Source organism: Chlorocebus sabaeus, chromosome 24 (genome assembly GCF_047675955.1).
Source record: "Chlorocebus sabaeus isolate Y175 chromosome 24, mChlSab1.0.hap1, whole genome shotgun sequence".
Classification (NCBI taxonomy): Eukaryota; Metazoa; Chordata; class Mammalia; order Primates; family Cercopithecidae; genus Chlorocebus; species Chlorocebus sabaeus.
This window is the reverse complement of record NC_132927.1, coordinates 14,003,365-14,016,285: the sequence shown is the minus strand read 5'-3', so window position 1 is coordinate 14,016,285 and position 12,921 is coordinate 14,003,365. Positions and strand designations below refer to the sequence as shown.

General features: G+C 33.2%; 1 protein-coding gene across 8 annotated transcripts in view; it reads right to left on the bottom strand.

Annotated features, from left to right (window-relative positions):
- Positions 1 to 254: 254 nt before the first annotated feature.
- MIPOL1 (mirror-image polydactyly 1) overlaps positions 255 to 12,921 on the bottom strand; it is a 365,168-nt gene continuing 352,501 nt past the window's right edge. For all 8 annotated transcript variants that reach the window (XM_007986530.3, XM_007986529.3, XM_037983910.2 and 5 more), the window contains one exon: positions 255 to 4,592. In XM_007986530.3, coding sequence (XP_007984721.3) covers positions 4,526 to 4,592 — 67 coding nt within the window. In that variant the 3' untranslated portion in view covers positions 255 to 4,525. The remainder of the gene's footprint in view (positions 4,593 to 12,921) is intronic.

The window sequence follows — 12,921 nt, the reverse complement described above, 5'->3', positions numbered from 1 at the left end:
TTAATATTTTATTGCTATAATTTTATTTTATATCTAAATAGTTTTGAAAGATTCCTAAGGTGCCTAACAAATTTGTTCATATTGACATTTATCTTTATTAAATTTGTTAAGGAAGTCAGACAGTTTGACAGTGAACTTAATCTGTTTCCTTACTGCAATATATTTTATACTGCATATCTAGTACACTGTCTTCAGGATTGTACATTTATACATTTGATTAAGATCGATGTATAAGAATTGCATTGAACTATGTATACGATTTGCAATAGGGGATTTTATTTGAATACAAAATAAATATATATTTTAGACATTTGAGCTTGTGCATTAAAATACATCTTTGTTAATAATCAGATAGTCCAGAAATTGGTGGCTTCTAAAATACTAGCATACAGCAAAACTATATTTAGAAGACAATTAGATTAAAAATTAAGCATATAAAGACTTCTGCAAAGGAATATCATTATATACAATATTTTAATGATTCTCAAAAATACACATTTATCATTGTCAAATTCTATTTATGAAGTCTTACATTAAATAATTCAACTTTTAGAAGTTTAACTTAACTTACACTAAAACATGTAATAAAAAAGTTTTTTTTTTCTAATTTCAGTATATATGCTGCCGAAGCGAGCACAAGAAAACCTTTTCAAAAAAGATTATTCTAGTAAAAGGATTACAAAAAATTTGGTAACTTGAGATGCTCTCCTGGAACGTATGCTGCTAGTTTAAATGTGCAAGCTCCAACTTAACAAATGCTTAAAATATTTGAGTTTTTAAAACAGTGCCAAAACAAACCACATCTTTTCTAGAGATGACATATTTAGCTAAGCACGAGCAAAATAAATCTCTCAACCATTCCATGTATTTGTTTAAAAGCCTAAGAAACCACGTGCATTTCCAATAAAACATGAACAAAATACTGAAATCACCGGAGCCTAACAGTTCATTTATAAATGATTTTTTAAAAAGGTAAATGTATCAGTGTGTGTGCATGCATATATATGTAAAATATGAATAGATAGGTTAGCTGTAAATACTAGTTACCAACAACACAATAAAATCAGTAAAAATTGTGGGTTCCAAACACATCATATGTGAAAAGACAAAAATGTATGAGCCATGGCTATTTCATCATACAATGCCTTATTAATCACAACTATTTTAAAATAGAAACTTTAAAAATAATTGTGATCTTTAAGAATAATACATATAAAATGTTTTTCTATGAAACTATATTCAATATTAAAAGTATACACTTTAATATTCTAGCTTTTTAATAAAATAAACTAATTATATAAATAAGTGACCTGATAAGATGATGACTGAGTTTATTTGAATAAGGAAATATACAAAGGATCAACTTTATCATTGAAAAAATAAGCAAAATATTTTATTCCATAAAGTATTTAAAATACATTAATAATTTCTAACTTATTTATAAAATTTTAAATTATCATATATTAATAATAACTTTGCTTTAACTGCTTATACCTTGCTTATGACCAATAACTTTGCTTATAACTGGTTTTAGCTCTAAATTGTTCTAGGAGATACAGCAAGGCTTGAAGTTTAGACTACCATGTTATAAAACTAAGCTGATAGGTTTTAGCATCAGGCCAAATTAAAAATAGTACAAAGAGACTCATGATATGTTTTATTAGGAATGAATTGTCACAATATTCCTAATTAGTGAAGGCTGAGGCAAAGCCTACTGGCACTATAATACCACAGAGAGGTGGTAATAATGTGATGCTGTTTACACATGCAGTTCACATTATTGTACTTCATTGAAAGAAATGTGTACAATCTTTTGATTACTAAGGAATTCGCATGTAGTATGTGAAAGAAATGGTACTATAACAACATAAATTGCAAGAGTTAAAATCTTTACTTTGAAATTTTTTTCTTACAGAGAGGTTTACAGACTCATAGTTACATGGAATGTGGTTATAAGATCTTAGTTGCAGGTCCCAGCCAGTCCTTGGCAAATTTCAAGACTTCCTGAGTCTGTTTCCTCATCTGTAGAATGAATATAATAATAATTATAATGACAGTAATACTAAAATTATCATCACCATGATTATTATATGGGTTATATATAATTTATTATTATGATGATTGTTGACAGGATCAAATGAAAAGAAAAACAGATGTAAAACGACTTTGTAAATCAAGTGCTACAAATGTTAGTATTAGCATTTCTGCCTTTCCTCTAAATTACTTATTTTTACAAGAAGAAGTAAATTCTCATGTTACTATAGGATTTAGTAGATGATGTATAAAACAAACTCAAAGCAACATTTCTCAGCAGTGTGGAATACTTCTAAAGTTGCATTATTGTTGAATATATAGAGAACCTATCTTCAGTAGGCAAGGCTATTCATTCATACAGAAAAAATATATAAAGACCATCTGACACACTGCTGATGGACACTTTTAAGTGTAAGAAATTAAGATAATATTTGGCTGTAATACTTTGAACTTGAAATTTTGTAGACAACTCATTTTCAAGAGGATGTGATATTTTTGGGAGATTACCTATACTGAACAACAGTGGATGTTACAATTATTTTGCAAATTTAACTTTATAATATCATATTCTATAAAAGTTCTGCATCTTAATTACAGGAATTGGTTATTCTAATTTGATCATTTAAGTGTAGAAATATTTGTTTGGAAATCGTGAAATGTCTTTATACTATATTTTGTGTCTTCTAAAAACTCAGACAAAATAACTCGAGAAAAGTTCATCTGTTTTCAGGATTAAACTGAAAATTCAAGTTTACTTGTGACTTATTTTAAGTGAGATCAGGAATGGACTATTTTGTGACAAAAACTTTCTCATTACTTACCTGCACCTCCCAGATGACTTTAAAGATGCTCTTTCTTCACATAGGGAGCTGTTACACGTTTCAAATAGAGCCCAGAAACAAAAACTGCATGCATGACTAAATCATTACATATTTCTCTATTATAGAGTCATTGGTCTATGAGAGGATGTAATTATCTTTAGGACTATAGAGCAAATTAAATTAGTTGGTTTTAACCTCTGTTGTCCCTTATTTTCTAATTCTCATAGTTAAAAAAGGTACTTCAATGGATACAGATTTAATAAGGAAGAAATAGAGTTTGTTAGTACTATGATTCTTTTGTCACCTATGACAAAGTAGCTTACATTTTCCTGTGGAGTAAAACAAAATTCAAATGGATAATCTACTATAGTATATGAAAGAATGGTGCAATAAATTGTCCTGAATGTACTTATCCTGTAAATAGGCAATGGTAGATAATTTAGCTCAATCTTAAAGATGAATTAAGAATATATAGACTTAGAAAAAAATTTTACTTGCCTACAAAATTTTCACTAATTAAATCGCGACTTGTCTATTTCATTCTGTTCCAGGCACAGTCATTTCCTCTTGGTCTTTCATCTGTCTAATCTAAAAATATGAAAGTATTTTCTCTATAGCTAATTACATAAAAATCTCAGTTCTATTCATAACTTCATATGACTGCTATGCTGTAATGATCTTATTTCTGAAATAAAATAAAAACCAGGTAACCTCAACCAAATGGCAAGTTTACTTTTTTCTGAATTCTTATATTTCTACATTATAATTTTATTGCATATTATGTATTAGATCCCCCTCCTCCACAACAAAAATCAAATGGCAATTAAAAAAAAGATAAACAATACGAATACTTAACAGGTTTGATGGTCTCTGTTCTTTTAAGACAGAGGCATGCTAATTTTCAAGCAAAAATGACAGAGATTTATAGTTCAAGTAGAATTTAGATAATTATTCAGACCCAACATTAAAAAATACTGACAATGTGAATTTATAAGTACACATTAACAGTCTGCTCTTTTTATTGAAATAGTTTGCATTATTTATAGTGAAACAAAAATCATGCCTTGATGAATGTAATTTTAATATATCCATCTCTTATTAAACAAATTATACATTTAATTCATGGCATCTATATTTAATATCTTTTAATACTAACAAAGATTACATACATGCATTGAAGGAAGACTACACACTCATGTTTAGGCCTCTCTCATCAGTTAAGAAATATTGAAAAATGCATGTATTTGAAGTTTTGACCTAACACAGTGGATTAAAGCTTAGACAATATTTACTTTGCTGCACTTTGATTCAGAAAGGGCCATATGTGAAGATATGATACTAACCAACTTTAACATATTTCTATAATGATCTCTCAGTAAAAAGATTTATATTAAAGATATTGAGATATAAAATAGTTACAAAATAAGCTGTAACCTTATAGCTACCCATTGGTAAAAGTCTGTAGTTAATATATTTGGATAAATAACTCAAGTCAGCAGCAAAGTGGTTAAACATTTGTGATTTGATTTTATCTCAGCTTGGAATGTGGTTGGAGTGTCCCACTTCTAACAACTGTTTGCTAAGTTAAGGCTTTAGTGTTTACACAGTGTTGAATGAAGCAGCCTGGTCACCAGATGTGATCGCTTCCCCAGACTGTCGTTTTTTTTCAATCAGATCACTGTCCTCATGGTCCCGGTTCCAACCTTCTTTCTCAGTACATCCACCAGCCTTTCCAACCTAAGTTGGGGTTGGGATGGGGGTGAGAAGGGGGAAAAAAAGGGCAATTATTGTTAAGAATGTCCTGGCTGATAAAGGACAGTATTTGCCTGTGACCAAGCAGTCCTCACAGTCATGTTAAGAAACAAAGCATTACTGTGAAAGACACTGCTATAGAGTGCCAAGTATCTGAGGTTTCAAAAACCAGCAATGACACAAACTTTAACCCAGATCCTTGAATTATGTCAGCATTAGATCCCACACAAAGTGGCATCTAATAAGATAACTTACTTCAATACACTTACCTACTTGTATTAAGGTTGTGAATGAATCATTTACTATGCAATGACAGGATCACATATTAAATGTAGAATAAACTGATTTTTACCTAAGAAAAGCACATATTTCAAAACAGAAATACCAGCAATGTTTCACTTGTTACTTAGTTAGATAAGTGATTCACTGGTTGGTATACTGTGTAACTTCTATGAGGTACTAAATTCCCATCTTTTCATAGAATCAGCTGATAAAAATAAAGCCAGAAATTATGTGGCTAGGTGGAAAAAATTTCAAGTTACAGTAGCATGGAAATAATTTAAATATACATAATGATTTGATACTAAGAAAACCAGACTTTTTGTTCTAATTAAAAAACAAGTTTTTATTTCTGAGTAGCATAAATACACTGGAAATTACCTACATAGACTTTTTCGTCAAAGAAAATGATTTTTTTAGTTGATTAAAAACTAGTCAATTAAATTGAAAAGAGAGTCGAAAGTTCAGAAGTCCATTCTGCAGTGTTCTTAGACTACTCTATGAGCGGGAGGTCACATTCATGTGGATCAGTGAGAGTTTTGCTTGACAAAAGATGATAGAATCAGACCATTAATTGGTTTTCTTCTTTTATTTTCTTTACTGAAAGCATAAAACCTCAACCAAAAATCTTGCTGGATGTTATACACACAGAAATCTTCCTTATAAGTAAATATCATGGCTAGCAGTTTTCATATACACAATCTTTCTCTCTCAAAGACTGGTAAGCGGCACGGTCTAGTCTGCGTCACAGTTTGCCTCATTTATATGGATCCATGCATGAGGGTCCTCTGCAAATAAACACAGCACAGAGCTAGACACGAAAGGAATGAGAGTGTTCTTAGTGTCATATACGCTGGGTTAGAAGATTTGGAAGTTTCAGTAAGGAATGGACAAATCAACTGCATATAATGCTGAAAACTAGCTGAAGTTTATTGGATGATTTTGTATCTATCAAGAATTCTGTTAACAAAAAACAGGAAAATAAAACAAAATCATTCAGTACATCAAAAAACTTTGCTCTAAGAAACACAGTAATGATCTTAGAGTAAAAAGGCAAATCTTGTCTAAGTTCATTACTACAAACTTTTCTAAAATGCAAACTATACATAAATGTTGTATATCCACTAAAACAGTCTAGTGGTACAAATACCTGAACTAGAAGAGTCATTAGAAAATTCACTGTATTCTCAGATTAGTCTGCAATACTTGAACCTTCCCTAGTGGTTAAAAACTAGTGCTAACTTATACACTCTGAATATTATGACTCATAAGACTACACGAATCCTTTAAGGCAATATTTAATTAACTTGAGTTGTGGATGAGGGGAAAGAAAAATGTGAGTATGAATTACAGAATTACACTATGAAATTTTAAGTTTATTGTTAAAATCTGATAGTAACTTGAAATAACCATTAAACAGCTCCCAGCAGAAATCATTATAAGACATTAGTAGCATTTCTTTGCATATATTGTTAAAAGCCAGAAAATATTACTTGCAAACTGGCTAAATGTATCCCTTCTCCATAATATAACTTATACTACTAACTAGTGAAAAAACCTTCTTCACAATATAAAAGCTCTATTTTGTCTAGTTATTATTATTGTTACTATAAATTCAGAATCAGTGGAATCCCAAATTATTGAGATGAATCTGTGTTGTGCTTCTTCTGGCTTCTCCTTTACAGACAGGCTCATCTTACTTTTGTTTCCTTTTTCTACATTAGGACATCTTTCCATTTAGAACTCTTATATCTTGTTAAGGTAAGAGATTAGGAGGAAATACTTAAATATCATGTTTTGCAATGTCTTCATTATATTTCAACAATTACCAGATCAACTACATTCTCAATTTATCCAGGTCGAATGATTTATGAAAATCTGCTCTCAGAAATGAGAAAAATGTCACTTACTTAGTTTTGTGAAAGCGTACTGACTTCTGTAACACAATGAAGCACCTATTCCTTCCTGTAAGGAATGGAATACACCTGCCAAACATGGGCTGTGCCAACAGGAAGGTAGACGTGTGTGTCTGTTGAAGCACCTCGCAGGATTTGCCTGCAGGATATTCTTACTATCCAAATCAATAATGTCCTTAAAAAATTATGTAGCTCACTAAAATAGGCTCCAGATGCTTTAAATATTACTCCATGATATCTTCCCAACAGCTTCATGAAACATGAAAAGGGCTAGAGCTAGGATTAGGATTTCTCCATTTTAAATATGAAGAAATTGAAGAACAGACAAGTAAACCCTTATACAAGATTGTGAGGTAAAACAGTGATAAACCTGGGCCTGGTTTCCTTGTTTTTAGTTCAGAGCTATTTCCATTAGGGTTTGAGTTACTATAGACCTACAGATTTCACATTACAGGTTAATGAACTATTTGTCTTAGTAGCATCATTAAAAAATTTTCCTCAAGTTACTCAGTTTATCTGAGGACATATTTGCTGGTGTGTTTCATCTGGTATTCTAGTAACAACATGTTATAAGAAATTAAATTACAACCACAGAACATACATTCTTCTCATCTATACAAAAAACATATTCTAAGATCAACCACACGCTTGGTCATAAAACAAGTCCTCATAAATTAAAAAAATAAAATCATACCAAGCACACTCTCAGACTATAGTGCATTAAAAATATAAATCAATAACAAGAAGATCACTCTAAACTACACAAATACATGGAAATTAAACAGTTTCCTCCTGAATAACTCCTGGGTGAATATCAAAATTGAGGCAGAATCAGAACATTCTTTGAAATGAATAAAAACAGGTATACAAATTACTAAAGTCTCTGGGATGCAGCTAAAGCAGTGTTGAGAGGAAAGTTTATAGTGCTAAATGTCTTCATCAAGTAGTTGTGAGAATCTCAAATTAACAATCTAACTGCATCTAAAGGAACTAGAAAGAAAAGAATAAATCAATCCCAAAGTTAGTAGAAGAAAATAAATAACTAAAATTAGATAAGAACTAAATGAAGTTGAGATGCAAAAACCCATACAAAAGATCAATGAAACCAAGTTGGGTTTTCAGAAAAATAAAGAAGACTGATAGACTGCTAGCTAGATTAATAAAAGAAAAAAAGAGAGACGATCCAAATAAGTGCACTCAGAAATGACGAAGATGACATTACAACTAATCCCACAGAAATATAAAAAAAATCATCAAAGAATACTATGAACAACTCTATGCACACAAATTAGAAAATTTATAGGAATAGACAAATCAGATGAATCAGTAATGAAAGATCTACTAACAACAACAACAACAACAACAACAAAAGCACCGGACTGGATGGACGCACAGCTGAATTCTACGAGACATACACAGAAGAACGGTACCAGTCCTACTGGAAACTATTCCAAACAATTGAGGAAGAGGAGCTCTTCCTTAACTTATTCTATGAAGCCAGCAATAGCTTGATATGAAAATTTGGTAGAGACACATGAAAAAAGAAAACTGCAGGCCAATATCCCTGATGAACTAAGACATAAAAAATCCTCTACAAACTATTAACAATCTGAATCCAGTAGCACATTAAAAAGTCAACACACCATGACCAAGTAAGCTTTGTTCTGGGATGCAAGGCTGGTTCAACATATGCAAATCAATAAATGTGACATGCCACATAAACAAGCCACAATGACTTTTGCACCAACCTATAGGAATTACCATCAGATTACAAAACCAAAGTATATAGGGGGGTAATTTGATAAGAGCCATATAGCTAATGGGTTTTTAAACTGAGACGTGATGCTAGGTCTAACTACCATGTTCCTCATTGCTCCAATTTGCCACAATGCTTCCAAAAGTATAGAGACTTTTAAGGCTTATTCCTGAATTTTTGTGGCTTGAATTACTCTTATTGACCAGGTAATTTATTGCAAAGGGACAGGAAGGAGTAAAAGCAGAACAAATTCCTCATCATTAATTGAATTGTACCAAAGTAAGTATCTCATTGTAGATTCTCTTTTTGAAAATAATTTTTGTATTTGTCAATGTGAGAATAGGAAAATTCTTATTGGTTACTTTCTTTCCAGAAAAAAGCATTCCTATTACTTAGGCAATGAAGTTGGCTTTTTGTTTATTTTTCCTTTCCAAGAGGAAAAAACCAGGGAAATCCAAGAGAGGCAAATAACAATTATCCTTCCAGCAGAGGAGACAAACTCACTAAAAATGCTGCACCTAGGGTTTACCATTAGTATTCAAGATCTTGCCCCCTTTCAATCAGAAGGATGAGAAGACTTTAAATATGATTTTTGGTTTTTTTATCACTATGGTTGTTGTTTTGTTGGTATTTTTAATGTTGATGTATTTTATCATCTTTTCTTTACATTTTGTTCCCTTGATGACACTTAAATGCTCATGACTTCCAAATTTAGACCCCTTTCTCAAAATTCTCTTCTGCGTTTTAGACTCACTTATCCAACTGCCTTCAAGGTATCTCCTCTTGCTTATACTGTTGGCATATGATACTCAGTATATTTAAAACAAAACTATTTTAATTCTTACGCATGTTTCAGTATTTCTTGTCTTGATTAATGTTGCCATCCATTCACTCACTCAATCTTTCAGCTAAAATATTTAAGAAAAACTTTGTATGTTATTTTTTTTTATTCTTTACTTCAATTTCAACCTGTGAAAACTTTGTGATGAAACTGCTGATGTAGACAGTGGAACACAATGAAAGGGTTTTAACTCATCTAGTAACATAATTTGCATTTTAGAAAGTTCATATTGCCAATACTGCAGAGATGGGATGAAGGCAGGTTGACCTGTAAGTCAGAAGACCACATAGCCTTTTATTTAAAAAATACCTTAGTGAGCATAATGGTATGAATGTACTTACTGCCATTAAACTATACACTTAAAAGTGGTTAAGTTGATAAATTTCTGTTATGACATTTTACCACAATTTAAAAATATGTCAGGCCAGGCAAGGTGGCTCACATCTGTAATCCCATCACTTTGGGAGGCCGAGGTGGGCGGATCACTTGAGGTCAGGAGTTCAAGACCAGCCTAGCCAACATGGTGAGACCCTGTCTCTACTAAAAATTTAAAAACTAGCCAGGTGTGGTGGCACATGGTTGTAATCCCAGCTACTCGGGAGGCTGAGGCACAAGAATTGCTTGAACTTGGGAGGCAGAGGTTTCAGTGAACTGAGATCGCACCATTGCTCTCCTGCCTGGGCAACAGAGCAAGACTCTGTCTAAAAATAAATAATAAATAAAAATAAAAATAAAAAATAATCCCAGTGAGAGCCAAAGGCCTGAATTAGAGCTGTAGCAATGCAGATGGAAAGAAGGAGATGCATTTGAAGGATATTTAGGATATGGGATCCAAAGGACTTCATGACCTCTGAGGATAGAATGAGCTGAGGTGGGTTGGGCAATATTGGCTGACTCCTAGGATTCTGGTTTTGGTGACTAGATAGTGATGCCCTAATCAAGATAATGGAGAGGAAGAACAGTAGATTTTTGTTGGGGAGTATGTGTGTGGGTATGTGTGTGGGGGGAATATGTGTGTAAGTTAAGTCTTACACGTTTGTGGTGTCAGTAGGACATAAAAGTGGGGATGTTAAGCAGGCACTTGGATATAAGAGTCTGTGTTAAAGAGAGAATATTAGGTCTATTTCAGTTCAATCAACAAGTATTTGTTGGGTAATTCCTGTATGCCAGGCATTGCGCTGGGCTTTGATTATTTAAAGAACTGCTTCTTACTCATGAGAAGCAGTAAGGTGGGAAAGTAGATCTTTATATGGATAACTCCAGTAAGTTATTAGTAAATGTTATAATATAAACACAGGTATTAACAGAACCTACCTTGGGTATGGAAGGAGAGGAAAGGTCTATAAAGGCTTCCTGATGATGCCTAAGTGTTGAAGGATGAGAGTTACCTCAAGAAAGGTAAGAATGGAGACAGGGCATCGATGTGCATTCCAGGCAGGGGAAATAACACACAGGTATAAAAAGCTTGATGCATTTCAAGTACTGCCAGTAGTATGGTTTCTCAGAACAACAAAATAAGAGGTGAAAGATAGCAGGAAATGGGGCTAGACAGCTATGCCATACATACTACATTTTACTTTCAGTTGCAACTGAAGCCAGAGGAGTGGATGGAAATGTTTGGAGAGAGAAGAAATAAAAAAGAAGAAAGGGAGGAAAAGGATAGAACCAAAATGACAAAAAATATATAAAGAAAATAAATTTTAAAAATAATTTGAGAAGAATGGTCAAAGAAGTAAAAGATGGACCAAGAATAGGATAGTCACAGAATCCACAGAAGAGAACTCCAAGAAGGGAGTGATCATCAGAGTTAAGTAGGTGCTTAAACAAGATCAAAGTGAAGTGTCCATTTGATTTGCCAGGAAGTGATAACCTTTTTTGAGTGTAATTGTAATGGTATGATAAAAGTGAGATAAAGCATGAATGGAATGTGAAAAAGTGAAAACTAAGTATAGGCTGCTTTACAAGATCTTCGTTAGAATGTAAAGAAAAGAGAATTGTAGTTACAAGGGGATGTTTGGCTGAAGGAGTCTTGTAAGAAATGGAAAACATGTGAATGTGTTGATAGACTATGGAAAAGGAGAATACAGAAACATGCTAAGATATAAGGAAGGAAGGTAATGCTTTTTAAAATGGGCCTCTGAGGAATGGATCATAAGCATAACTTGTAGGATTATCCCTGAAACTATGACTGGTTAACTTTTCCTTGCAGACTAAAAGAAAAGAGGTGGAAAGAATATATCTGTGGATAATCCTGTAGGTGTAGAGGAAGGAAATGACAGAACTCATGCCTGCTAGATTCAATTTTCCTCATGGAATAGAAAGATAAGATTTCTGCTGAAAGCACAGAGTGAGGAAAAAGGCTGAAAGAGAATAGTGAGGGTTTAATAGGACAAGAAAGGGAGGTGACCAGGGATATGAAAAAGGATTTTTAAGTGGTATTCTTCTAGCTAAAGCTAGACACTACAGCTTTGTAGAAGACATAAACCATCATAGTGGTATACTTTCCCCCTCATCAACTCTATACTTTGGGAGTAGATTTGGGGAAAGCAAGTTATAGAAGTAACTCAGAGTTTATGACTTACAGGACAGTAGGGTGAAAAAGACCAGGACATAAGGAAACTGAGTGTCTTAGGGAGAAAGTGATTAAATCTAGACTCCAGACTGAGGAGAGAAGAAAGCAAGTCAACAAAGGGCTGTTACTCTACGGGGAGAATGGAGAGAGCAAGGGACTGGATATCTTGATTTGTGTTGAGGCTAAAAAGCAAGAAAAGTTGGAATAAGACTGTGATTCCTGTCAGAGAGGCAACTTTGACCTTAGGATTTCAGATGTAGAAAAGTTCTGAGTGACAACAAGATCCAGAGTGAGTAGCTGAAGTGAAAAGGTAAAGGTCATTAACATTCAGGAGGCAAATGAATAATGCAGGTTATTGACACAGATATTGAAGTTTGTTAGCATGAATGCAGAAGCTGGAGTAGAGAGCAAGACACTGAATGAGATGCTTGAAACTCACATTAAATAAATGGCATTGATCAGGAGATCGGAAGCAATTACTGAACAAGAGGGATAGAGAATGATAGAGATGGATGATGTAAACCTCAAAGAAGGGGTTATACATGGATGCAGAGGTATGAAAGTACTAAAAGGGAACCAGAGCTTTCCTTCCTATTATATGGGGTAAAGGAGAAACGCTAGTGTTCAGTGGGCTACTGGGAAAAAAGTGTCCTTGGTAAATTCAAGTTTCAGGTAAAATGTGAGGGCGACACATTCAGTGCAGAAGTTGTGGATAGACACAAGTAGAAACAAAGGAAAGAAGGTTCGTGAAGACAGATTAAAAGGAGCTGAGGTGTAAGGACAAAAGGAGAAGGAGGGAAAGATGGGGAGGGGAGGAAGCACAGAAATATATGGAAGAGGACAGGCAATTAATTGGGCTTACCCATTCCACCATGCAGAAGCTGTAACTAATGAAATAAACTTCTTGCTCAGTTTTAGCCACAACTGAAAGATACATATACAGACTATAA